Here is a 13,582-nt window from a genome sequence, read left to right on the forward strand (position 1 = left end):
ATCGTCGAAAGGACTGCACCTGCTACACTTTGGGCTAGTGAGTTTGACTGTGCCTGTGGCCCCTAGCTCGGGAAAAAGTTGGTTCCTGGCCCCAGATCAAAGCAGTGACTAAAAGGTTGTCGGCTGGCCCCCCTGAAACAGCACCTGGGACAACATCAAAGCTGAAAAAGCTCAAACCGGCAAAGCAGCAGCCACTTCTGAGGAATATCCACTGGCTGCCCCGCGCATCCCAAGAGACCAATCGAAGATGGCCAAAAGCTACATCCAAGTCTGCTGGACCCGGGAGTGCTATCAGAAACCGATTTTGTCCACCAAGAGGGATATTAGCCTCCACTAACAATATTTGGCATGATCGTTGTGCAGCAAGACCGGTAGCCCAGTCGCAGCTGGCCTTCTGCAGTTGCAAAGAGGATGTTTTGGAATCCTAAGTACATGGTCAAAGTTGGCGCAACCCACCTGTGAACCGAGGGATCAACCGCACTTCACCCCCATTGATCGTACAGCACCAGGATCATCTCTTTTTCTCATGCATCCCCAGCATCAGGACCCTTCCATTGTTGTCTATGCCTATCAGCTCGTTAAAGGTGGGAACTGGACTGGTAAAGGCTCTGGTGGCCAGGTAACTGTCCAAAGTAACCTTACTGGACTCCTAGACCTCCGCCCGGAGTCGGCAAACTAACTGTTTCTAACTTTTCAAAGTTGTTGTTGACAAATGCTTGTTTGCAGTTGCATTTAAAAGTATTTATTTAATCAAAAATCTGTATCTCGGGAACCCTCATGTGGATTTTGATGATGAAGTATTTTAAAAATTCATAAAAGTAAGCCCTATTTTTATAAATTGTTGTTGTGGGTCTTTCTTGCTGTGTGACTTTTTTATTTCATTGTGTGGTGCTGTTAAATGCTTTGAATTAAGTTTGTTTGCCAAGCCTTACTGCTTGAAGCCACAGCTACACAGTGTTGAATGTTAAGTAAACGAACCTAACGGGACCCAAGACAGTATTTGCGAGTGTACTTCACAATAAGGGCACGCAGCCATATCTTAAATGACAACCAAATCCTCACATTCAAGATACAATCTTTACCGGCAGTCGGCCTGCGCAATCTGAGAGATTTCTGGCCTTGGAAGTCAATGGAAGGGTCCTCTTTGTTTTATACTTAAGGCTAGCATTAACATCTCCAGAGGGTCTGAAAGAGTGAAGTCACATCTCGCTGCTTAACATTCTCTCACTTAACCACTCACAATTCTCTACTTATTGTGCAAATTGAAACCAACTTTCCTGTTCAAGATTCTTGAGAAAATCGTAATATAGGAACTGAAAAACTGCAGAAAAAGGAATGGAGGTGTCCTGTGGAAGAAAACATGGCTAGTGTTTGACTGGTGAAGGTTACTGAAATGACCCCTCTACATGTGAGATCAGAATTACAAAATTACTAAAAAAGACTGAGACCCTCGCGGGTGAGTAGTTGCCCTTTACCAACCCCTGATTGACTGTTTGACCTTAATCTAAAAGTCTTGAATGAGGTTCACTATTCCAGAAAGCACAACATTCCAGATTTACTTTCAGTAAGTCTCCTCAAACTCGGCTAAGACCAATTACAGCTCTACAAATATACACTGAGCTATCACAACACCTGCAGGGCGTACTGTGTAGGACTCACTGATATGCTTGCGATGCCGTTAAAGACAAAGGTGTCCGAGGATCACAGTACTGATCCTCACAACTGAACTCAAGCTTTCTGATCACCAAACAATGAGTGATCGAAAGTTTCTTATATCTTAAATGGGGGGGGGGGGGGGGGGGGAGAAGAAGACGTTGGTGTGAAGCAAACATAACTATGACCTATTTATAGCTCACCCAGCACGAGTCTGGTAACAGGTGAAAGCAGCAACGCACCAAAAGGGCCATATTCTTGATCCTATTTTTACTAACCAAAAGGAAATAGAAGTGGAAACACCGTGGCCTATCCCTTGGACAGACCACTACCTAATCCCGTTCTCAATACCTGTGAGCAGCTCAAGGATGGAAGGACTAGGGTCAAAGGCCACATATAGGAAATGGGCCGGCTTCAATCCCAGTTCCTTTTCACAGGCACTGGAAAAAAATAAACCAACATTGGGAACGGACATAAATACGGCCAACGCCCAATTTGAGAAATGGGTAACAGATGACGTAGATGAGATAGCCCCTTGGAATCCTAGGTGCCCTAGGAGACAGAAGGCATCAGCTCCCTGGTATAATGAAACTCTTGCCAAATCAAAGAAAGAGTGCAAGTCGATGGAGCTGACTTGGCGTAAAACCTTTTGTGACAAGGCCAAAGATTATTATAAAAGTGAAATTAAAAAATACCATACATTAAGAAAACGAGGTGCGAATTTTACACGGAAAAAAATAGAAAAAGCGAGGAGTTCCTCTAAAGAAATGTTTTCTATACTAAAGCTCAAATCCTATGAAAATCAAAAGGAAGAAGGAACCTCCTCAGTAGAAAACTGCAATAAAATTGCTGAATACTTTGCAGAGAAGATGGCGAAAATATATAATGTTTTCCCAGCAGAAGCATGCCAGTGGAAGAGCTCAGAACCTAGGAAGGAGAGGAATTTTACAGGGGAAAGTTTTAATTAATTTAAAATGCTAGAACTAGATGAACTAAAAATAATAGCCAAAGGAATTAAATCTTGCTCCCCTTGAGATCCGGCCCGCCCATAACAACTACTGATGGGAGCAGATCTTATCATGCCTTATATTTATGAGCTCATTACTACCTCCTTCCAGAAGGGAGAAGTTCCCACTAGCTGGAAACAAGCAATAGTGCGCCCACTGAAGAAAAAACCATCAACAGACCAAACAGTTTTAGAAAATGTACGCCCAATTTCGCTACTACCATTCGTCGCGAAGATTGCAGAAAAAGTAGCAAATAAACAGTTAACCAATCATATCCAGAAAAATGATCTATTACACCCCTCCCAGTCTGGCTTTAGAGCAGCCCACTCGACAAAATCGGCTCTGCTCTTGGCCACTGACACAATGAGACGCTGCGCGAACGAAGGGCAGACAGCGGCAATGATCTTTCTGGACCTAAGTGCGGCGTTCGATACCGTCTCAAATGGGCTGCTTCTACACTGACTAGAGGAATGCGGTATAGAAGGTACCTTATTACGCTGGATGACATCCTTCCTATCGTTACGTAGTTTCCAAGTCTTACAGCAATCGGAACTTTCTAAGAGTATCATATTGCCCCAGGGAGTCCCACAGGGATCAATTTTGAGTCCCACGTTATTTAATCTGTAAGGATGGGACCATTGGCAGAGCTAGTGGAAAAACATCATGTCACCATCGTATCGTACGCGGATGATACTCAGTTAATTGTGACATTATCAGGAAACAATAAACAGACAGCGCTTAATTTCACTAGGTGCTTAGAAGAGGTAGCAAGATGGATGTCCGATCATTGCCTGAAATTGAATGGGAACAAAACAGAGGTAATGATAGTGGGCAATGTACCGAATATATGTTCCTCTGCATGGTGGCCGGAAACATTGGGATAAGTTCCTACTCCCAAAACGGAAGTTAAAAATTTGGGAGTTTGGTTCGATTCTAAACTGTCTTTCGAGGCCCAAATACGGAAAATAGTGGGCAAATGTTTCGGCATCCTAAAAATTTTGAGAAAAACCATAGTGCATGCCCTGGTGACTGCACAATTGGACTATGGAAACGTACTGTATCTGGGAGCACCTAAAAGGGGTGGTGCAAAATGCGGCTGCCCGGCTTGTGCTGAGTCTCCCCAGAAGAGCTTCCACAAGGAAGGCCCTGAAAGACTTGCACTGGCTGCCGGTGGAGAAAAGGGTTCTATTCAAGTCAATGTGCTACTGCCATAAAATTCTTGCAAAAAAAGGACCGCGTTACCTGCACCCTCTAATTACACAATATATTCCAGGCCGCAGTTTGCGATCGGAAGGAAGGGCGCTAGTGAAGGTTCCTAGAGTTCGGAGTGCAAGAATGGGGTCACGGTCCTTCAGTTATCTTGCGGCAAAATCTTGTTACGGGCTCCCGGAAACTATAAGAATGGAATCATGCGAAACAAAATTTGGGAAGAAGTTAAAAACATGGCTATTCTCTTCTGTGTATTAAAGTAAAGGATAGCCACAGGAATGTTTCAGCAGGTACATTTTTTGACGTGTCTAGGGTCGTCTCTAATTAGAAAGTCCGTTCAGCGCGGGACCCGTCGCTGGGCATAACCATGCGCTTTAGAAATGGTAAAAATAAAATAAATAAACAATTTCCTAGTGTTAAAAAGCACTATGATGGACCTTTGATCCCCAACATCCAAAGAAGGACCAGGTGGCAGACGTCACCAGAAGCTCCACTTAATACAACCCTTATTCCAGTCTCTCAGGCCCCTTTTAGTTGGGAGTCAATTGACTGTGGTAGCAAGAATAAAAAAACTGAAGCTACATATGATGCTGGCATGCCTTGCATGTGGAAGTTCTCATGAAACTACAGGAACTGTAGAGTGCCGTGGTACATGGTCCTCTGAACTAACAGCAAATCTGCTGAGCTAACCTCAAGAGATACCCAGTAAACCTACAATCAAAATCAAGAAACATTCTTTAGTGCTTCTGGAATTTGCCAAAACGCCTTGCAGTATCTTTGAAAAATATTACCAACTAGGGTTCGCCCATCTTTGACTAGTGACAGTACTCGAGGTACAGAATTCCGTGTTTAATTTGAAATCCTTCAGAAAAGAAGAGTTTACTAGCAAGTGAATATACTCCAACGGGCTTCTGCTTCATTGTCAACAAAGTTTGCATGACTACGGGTGTCCGGCATGGAATCTGCAAAAAGTGACAGCTTCTGAACAAATATCCATGAAACCCAATGTTGCACAATTTAGTAGCTTGTTTCTATAGTAGTAGAAATATTTTAGAAAAAGTATTGTTTTATAATAGTTGAAGAATCATTACTACACTGGAGAAGTTAAATTCAGCAACACTTATGACCTCAATGTCTGAAGACTTGCTTGCCTTACACAGCCAGGACTGAACTTCCACATTCGCACCAGTGCATCCGGCACTCAAAGAACATACGAGGATGGCTCAAGTAGATAACGAACAGTGTCCTCAATTTGTGTGCCAGAGCTTTGGTCTGATACAATCTTATAGGAAACAAAAAAATGTCTGATTTCCCAAAGGTGGTGTATATTTTATGAGCTGAAGAGCATTTTTTAGCAATCATCAATGTATGAGAAGTTCAAGGGCTGAGATCTCTCTGAAGTGATTAAAAGTCTGTCTCAAGAGACCCTGTGTACTTTACTAATCAAACGCATGTGAGTAACTACAGGTTCAAGCACCGACTTACCTGCTAATAAAGCATGGAGCTCGTCATCCAGGTTTCGCACCCAGCGCAGCAAACAGCTTGTACCCTGGTGAAAAGACCACTTTTGTTACATATACAGTACAAATACTAACAATGAGCACACGCAAGAACAGGAGATGCAAAGAACTCAAAATCACGATAATACGTTACTGCAGAATACGTTTTTTACAGACCTTGCTGCGACTGTATTTGTGATCTGTGCTATCTGATTTAGAAATACATTGTCACATTTCTAATAAAGTGCTGGTTACCATTATGTTGCACATGGTGCATGTACATTTCTCTAAGAATTGCTTAGTGGCATTTTATCCATTAGAGTTACTTTCTATATGTCCTGATGGAGAAAGGTGCTTCTAAACCTACCATTATTAGAAATATCAGTTGATCTGAGTTTGTCTGCTGGACGCACACTGCTCAGATATGGCAAGGTGGAGAACTCAGAGAAACACATTAAAAATGGAAGGATTCAGGGACTGCAGAAGATGAGAGCTAGTCCTGAGCTCCATATTCCCTGGGACGTTAGGAAACAGGCAGTGTTAGCTTAGCCATGGAAGAAATTGTAACTAGACTATAGATGCTTAGATAAGACTAAATCCCATGAGGGTATGCAGCTCTCATTCTACATGGGAGGTCTTTGGGGGATGGGATACAGGGGTCCAAACGCCTTTGAAGTATAATTCCCAAGCATGCTGGGAGTGGCCTAGAGTACACAGATATATCAGGGAGCGCAGCTTGGCTTGTATCTTGGTGTGCCACAACACCTTAAGCATCTAAAGCTAGGAAGGATACCTCTTCCACTATGATCTGCAGTCAAAGGTGAGTGATGGTGCGTACAAGTAAAGTAAGAACTTATGGTATCCTAGGGAGCACAATTTACGTAGAGGACCATCCGACAGTAGAGTATTTTAGATGCAGGCCAATTAGGTATGAACAATCTACTGCTGGGCAGCACTGGAGAGCAACGGGTATTTGAATCGTTTGAGACTTCCAAGGCACATTACAATTACGTAGGAGTCCAAAAACATCTGTATGGTCTGGATTACAAAGTCATGGGCACAAAGTTAGGGAATGCACATAGCAAAAAAGGATACCCTCATTAGCACCCGGGACGGACCCATGAGAACGAAGAGAATGACTTTGGCCCATAGCCTGCACCATATTATAGATGCAGGTGCCCAGGCAAAAAGACACTTGTGAGACATAGTAAGTGCATGTCACTGATGTGCCGGCACACAGACTGACACCCCACAGGTAACTACGCAAGCAGAGGGTACAATAAGATGGTACAGAGGATCAGGCAGTAGGATATTAATGCACATCCCACTCAGTTTGTAGAGACTCCTGGTAGCAACTGTACAAGGAGTCTGGGGTAACCAAGATGCAGCAAAAAGCCGACTTGTGCCAAGGACACACAGAAGGACCTATAGTTGAATGGCACCGATAGAAGCAGCTATTCCTTTACTAAAAGAAAAGATTAAGCCTGCTGCAGTAACAAATCTGATAACTCTGTTGTTGCCAAAAGTGAAGGAGATGCCCTGCTTAATAGTGTCTAAAGTAACTAACTTTAGAAGGACAGAAATGGATAAAGGTCATTCATCTGTAAAGTAGAGGATATAACTCAGCTAGCTGTGAATGTGCTGAGCTCAGTATCTTAGAAGGAAGCTGGGCTGGCAGGTGACTACTCTGAGGTGTGCTTTCATTAATCGAGGAGACTATAAAATTTAAATTGTTTTGCATCATGGTGAATCTATGTCAATGTTGCAACTATATCAAATCAGAAACATGCACTTGTGCAATTTTTTGACCAGTACCTCTACCTCATACGGAAAATGATTTACCTATTACACTTCTCAAATCATACCTTATAAATACTGACAAAAGATCCAAGAAAAGCCCCAAGCTGGAAGTTCTCCTTGTTGTAGAACAGTGATAGTAGTCGTGAAGGCTTTGTAAACAGATGTCTGAACGCAGATGGGATCCGAAGGCAACACTGGATGAGATAACCCACACTAAACATTCGAATAAAGCCCTACAAGAGAGACATGGAAAGAAAAGGTCTCAATAATGTGCCATTGAACTTGTTGGAACGTTTGGAATAGGCATCAGATCATTCTCACCCCTATGCTTGTTTATGTAGGTGAAATACAAAAGACACATGCAAAGAAATCCAACAAATATATTTGTAAATTTTCAGGACTACTCAAAAAATTTCTTTTGACTCAATATTTTTAATTGATATTGGTTTCCTATGATGCAGTGATGTTACCAATTTCAAACAAACAGAAATAATCAGTCACTTAAGAGAGACACTCCTGGTTGTCTAATGGATGTTTTTGAATTCCTGCACGTTTGATCACTTGATTTATGCCACAGCTTCTAGCCGAACTGTACAATCTTTTCATTCTGACTCTTTCAGGCATCTCACAGCACCGTATATAAGAAACATTTACCACACAGTCTTGAAAACGACCAGCCCTTATAACGAGCTTGGTGCCCGGCCTGCGTCGTTACCACATGGAAGTCGTGACAACGACTTGCTGTAGGGGGTGCGTTGTTGGACTGGTGTTGGATTTTTAAGTCCAACACCTTCCCTACTGTTGTGTAAACTGGAGTTGCAATAGAAATTTATACTATTCAAAAGTCTAGAGCCCCTAAAGCAAGTCATTGTAACAACTTGCGTGATAAAGTGGTGTGTGGTAATGTCGCCAGCGGGGTAAATGCCTTCCGTCGTACAACCTCCAAAAACTGATGTATTCTTGGATGTCAGTTCCCCAGCATTACAACCCCTCACCTACCAGAACCAATCGTCTACACCACAGGGCAGCATGTCCTTTTACTATATGAAATTTCAGGAGAGGGGGCACAAGAAAGATGAACAGGAAGGAAACAGAATTTGCTTGATCATAAATGTCACCAAGTAAGTAACTTGTGCTAACACACCTTTGTCCTAGTGCAGGGTGCAGCATCTGGCCTCCTGGGGCCGCGATTCTAGGAATCGCCTCAAGTAGTAGAAAAATCAAACTGTATAAGCAATTAGATATGGCACGCTTCCCACAGTTCACTATAGAGAGAAAGGAAAGGAGTGTGGCTGCTATCACTTTTTAAAGAAAATACTTTAGTTGATTAATATTAAAGTGTTGTAAACATTCTCAAAAATTCCTTAAAACATGTATGAATGAGCTACACTACTGATTGGCATATTCAACGTACATATACATCCCATGTATATTGTACCCAGGGCCTGTAAGTTAAATGTCACTAGTGGACTGCAACACATTCTGTGCCAACACTCAAGTGACAATGCAAAGCATGTCACAAGGCCTGATACTGCAGCCTGGATAGGCAATTTTATGACAATTAATTCTACCAATTCTACCAATAAAAACACTTGCCAGGCCTAGATATTCCTTTTTAATACTCTACCCTAAGCTAGGCCTTAAATGCCCCTAGGGCAGGGTATACAGTATTTAGAAAGTAGGACATGGATATTTTATGTTTTTCATGTCCTGGCTGTGTAAGACATCTAAAGTAAATTTTAAGTTTCGCATGCGCTGTGCTTGTGAAATCTATTGTATTTAATATAAATCTGAAAAGGGGCTTACATCCTGCCCTTACTTTTAATTGGTTTGTGTGCTTGTGTCTATTGGCTGTAGCCTACTATTTCCTGTTGTTCATTGTGTGTTTCTCTTATCAGTGTCCGGTTGCCCAAGTACTTGTTTCATCCCTGTTTGTTGAACTTTTTTTTAATGTTTTGCCTGCACAGCACTTGCGCTGTGCTTGTCCTAAAAAGGTCTGGGTTATCCTAAAGGTTCATTCCAAATCCATCATCATACGTATAGAGAGTTTTGCTCTCCCTTGTTCTTGTTCACTTTGGCCAATGTCTCTACTGCAGCAGAGCAGTATTTCTCATTTGTAACACACCGACTACATTCACTGAGTTCTTCCTTTGTAGACTGTAAAGCGGCACGTTATCTTATCTTGGCCCGCTCCTGACTACAACTCCCACCAGCTCCATGTGCCTCCTCTCCCTTTGATTATCCTTTGTTATTCATTCCTTTGGCCAATGCCTTTAATGCAGCAAAGCTGTGTCGTGCACTTTTGCCATACTAACTACAACATCTGCTTCATTTTTTCTTTGTTAGTCTATAAAAGGGGACCGCTACATTCTGGCCGCCCACCCACGACTAGCATGCCCATCAGCCACTAAGCCTCCACATAACTCAAGACTACTAATCAATATTTCCAATGCTTCCAGAGACTCAATGCACACGCGCCTGGCTCTTTCCAGAGACACGTTCCCTTACAAGCATGCCCTTGTCGAGAGACATTCTCTTGCTGAAATGACTACGACATTTCTGGTGCCACAAACATGAATGAACACACTTTTGCCTTTTTAAACAGGGCGTTGATCATTACAACTTAACTTTCAGATGATAAGCTACGATCTAGGTAATCGGCAAGGACTGCACTTTGGAAATTGGGGGTCTACTTCACCCTACGGGAGACTTTCTTGATTATTACGATTGAGACGTGAAGCCGGCAGTCAAGGGGTCAGTTGAGTAGGAAGGAAGGATTTCTTGCACTTATATTGTACAACTGCTCACCAAGCTAAAACGTACAAAACAAATAAAGCTATTAATAATCACATAGACGAAACCTATTGCATTTGCCAATGCTTGTTCACAGTGGCAAGGATGACTCTCCCATATGAAAGCACTGGGTTACATCATAACATCCTTAGATACTTAAGTTTGGGAGTAGCTCAAAAATTATTTAGGGACTTATTTTAATAGTAATTGAAAACTTAATGGTCAAGTGCGATTTTATAGTGCTATTTGGAAAATGATACTTCTATAAAGTTGTAATTTTTCTGCCTGAGCCAAATGTGCCTTTCTGCCAATGTTCACTGTCACACAGGAGCTGAATGGCTCTTCAGTTAGGTGTGAAGTGGCTCCCACAGCCGAGTCAAAGTTTCACCTTTCCCTGACAGGATGGCCATCTGGGCTGTGCCCAGGAGCCTAAATAACATAAAAGGAAGCCTACCCTGTCACTGGCAGATATAGCTCATACCTAAGCCTGCTTCCCTTTTGTCTTCATAACCAACCTGTCTCCAAACCCAGTGCACATGCTGCAGTCGTAAAAAACACTTTCCGTCCGTCGTGCTGGTGGTCTTATCCAAAATGAATGGGTGGGACCGCCGACTCATTGTGGGTGGTCTCCTGCCCGATACGATGGCAGTCTGTGGTCTGACTGACCGCCATCATAATCAGGCCCAAGCGGGAAACAAGATTAATTTATTTTAGCCAAATATAAGTGAGGTTTTCATAGAGGGCAGATCTTGTACTGAACTGTGTTCTCAAACTAGGTGGTTAAGGAATACGATAGATCGTGAAGTAAAGCAATACGCCGTGGATCACAAAGGGACATTTTAATCTAGGGTTGCATATTTGGAGTTCAAGAGACTGTAAGGCTATAGCTTTCTCTTTTCCAATTCCAACTAAAGAGCAGTGCTTTGTGCTCAATTATTAAATATTGTTATTCGATTAGTGCTATTATATAAAGTTAAATAAATACACCTTTCACACTTTAAATCAAACTGACACTGTACACATATGTATACATGTGTACAGTCATAAGATTTAAAGGTGTGCTTTTCTGTATGGAATGTTCCCACTGACAGTAAAGCTCAAACAGTGAAGAACATGCCTGTATAAAATCATGCTGCACTTCACAAGCCTCTCTTTGGAGAGCTGTAACCCAAGAGCCAATGCTGTGAAGGTTTAGGTGATCTTGTGGTTTTTAGGCCTGGCTAACCCTAGAAACTCTGTACTATCACCTCAAGCTAACCTCTCTGAACCCTAAAAACCTGTTGCTACCCCTTAAGGCTACCCATCCCTAAACCTTAAAAACTGTTACAGCTACTGTTCCCTGAATCCTGAACCCCATACTACCCCTTAACAATACCCTTCCCTGGACCCTGAAAAACTCCTTGCTACCTCTTAATGCTACCTTTCCCTAAACCCTACAATCCCTTAAGGCTCACCTTCCCTGAAACCTAAAAACCTTTTACTACCACTTAATCCTACCCTTTACTGCCCCCTAAAGCCCCTTACTACCCTTTAAAAATACCCTAAACCAGAGGTCTTCAAACTTTTTGATGCCGAGACCCCCTTGTCAAACATCTTTTAGGCGTAAGGACCCCCCCGACAAACATTTCTAGAACTTGGTACTCCTCATCATTGATAACTATCAACAACCATAAACGCCCCCGATTCCCACCGCAAATAACTTTTACGGTGCGGAAATAATATTAAACAGAGTGTAGCAAACCCTACAAACCCTTTAATGATACCCTTCCTTGAACCAAGAAAACCCTTTACTAGCCATTAATGTTATCCATCGCTGAATCATAAAAGACCTAACCACCCCATAAGAATACCCTTTCTTGAGCCCTAAAAACCCTTACTGCCCCTTAATGTTCCTCTTCCTTGAACTCTAATATTGTCCTACTTCCCTTTAATGCTCCCTTTCCCTAAGCACTACAAAATAATCCATACTATCCCTTAATGGTACCTTTCACTGAACCCTAAAAGCCCCTTTCTGTCCCTTAAGGCTAACCTTAACCTGTGGCCAGGTAAAGCGTACTGAATGTAACCCTTAAGTACCTTGAAGTACTATTAACTTTTCCTATGTTCCCACTTTATGCTCCTCTGCCTTCTCGCGACTTACCACATCACTACCCCGTTGCTCAACAGCGCCCTCCATTTTCACTCCTTGTAATTTCACGACTTCGATTCTATAGTCACCTATGCATCTTTACTCTATTTCTCATGAGTATCCCCTTTCCTTTCGCCTCTCACCCACCGTACCCCATTTCGCTATAACAGCCGTCTCCTTCTCTCCCCGTACACCTCTGGCATGCTCTGTCATAGCCCTGAAGAGTAATACAAAGTTCACATAGAAGTGACAGTGCTAAGTCTGAAATAGATATAAATGGTTTTGTGCATTCAATCAGCCCCTTATAAACTGCAAACGGTTTCACCAAAAATCGAAAATAAGCATCAATTAGTGTGGCCTGCCATAGAATTTAATTGACTTCCTACCAAATAGGTTGAATATTACCAGATAGCTGAGGGTACATCGGTAACATTATATCGATTAGCTATTTTGATACTTTTAGTTGGCAAACATGGTTCCCAGTGAAAAGGACAGTACCTACAGACATATCATTTAATGTCATAAATGTGCAGGTAGCTGTGCCGGTCCAGCCCCTGTACCTTGGACTCTGCTGTGTTCTATCCCCTTGGGCGGCGCCCAAGTCCAAAAAAATCCCCTCTCCTTCCAGCGGATATTTGTATTTTTTTTATCTTGAGTGTGTTGAAAAGGCAAATAAAGATGAAAATAATAAGCTGTGAGTCCCTTCCCGGGTACACAAAAAAGCTTCAAGTTCGACTGCAAAGGCAGCAGACACCCCATGAGCTTTCAAACCAACATACAAGAGAACATGGAATTAACAGGTGTGCATTGAACTTTTGGATAAGGTCATTTTTTTATATCATCTCTTTTTTGATACCGATGTAATTCAGTTATTTAAAAAAGTGTTTTGTTTACGTACCTTAATGCAATAAGAAATGCAATTATCTTCATAATGCCTGCAACATCTGTGCCGCGGCCCATGCCTGCATCTATGGGTGAAAGCACAGCATGTCAAACACTGGTGGAGTTGAAAACTCTCTGCATTGCATGTATGAGATGTAGCGTTACCATTAGCCCCCGCGGGCCAGTAAAATAAATAAAGCCCACAGGTCTGGCTGTTCACAAACAAGCACTGACAAAGCAACAAGGTCTGCGTTTTGTTAGTGGGGAAGTTTATCTTTATGAGTTGCTTCCAGTCCTGGCTGACTGCATTTGTTAATCCCAGCAGTCCTAGAAAGAAATATCACAGTGAAGCCATCGCTGGGGCTGTAACAAACATGGAAGGTATGAGCAGAGGCCCCTTAGAGGAACAGACTGGGAGCTAAGCTGAGTCTGCGAAGAAGAAAGTTACAAAAACGTTAAAAAATAGTCAAAAGAGGAAGAGTGCATTGTAAGAGCTGAACTTAAAATGCATAAATGGCAAAATATAGCATAGTAGACACAAGGGGCCAATGTTCTCTTCAGCGGTAAAAAAGCTGTAAATTGAACATATTAGGAAGACAGCAAAGCAACAC

At 42.3% G+C, this 13,582-nt stretch overlaps 1 protein-coding gene across 1 annotated transcript in view; it reads right to left on the bottom strand.

The window, feature by feature from the left end:
- Positions 1–13,582, bottom strand: part of TMEM135 (transmembrane protein 135) — a 1,073,095-nt gene that overhangs the window by 51,669 nt on the left and 1,007,844 nt on the right. The window contains exons 9-11 of the mRNA XM_085623147.1: positions 12,988–13,057; positions 7,234–7,401; positions 5,355–5,418 (exon numbers count right to left, since the gene is read on the bottom strand). Coding sequence (XP_085479273.1) covers positions 5,355–5,418; positions 7,234–7,401; positions 12,988–13,057 — 302 coding nt within the window. The remainder of the gene's footprint in view (positions 1–5,354; positions 5,419–7,233; positions 7,402–12,987; positions 13,058–13,582) is intronic.

Source organism: Triturus cristatus, chromosome 8 (assembly GCF_964204655.1).
Source record: "Triturus cristatus chromosome 8, aTriCri1.1, whole genome shotgun sequence".
NCBI classification, from domain to species: domain Eukaryota; kingdom Metazoa; phylum Chordata; class Amphibia; order Caudata; family Salamandridae; genus Triturus; species Triturus cristatus.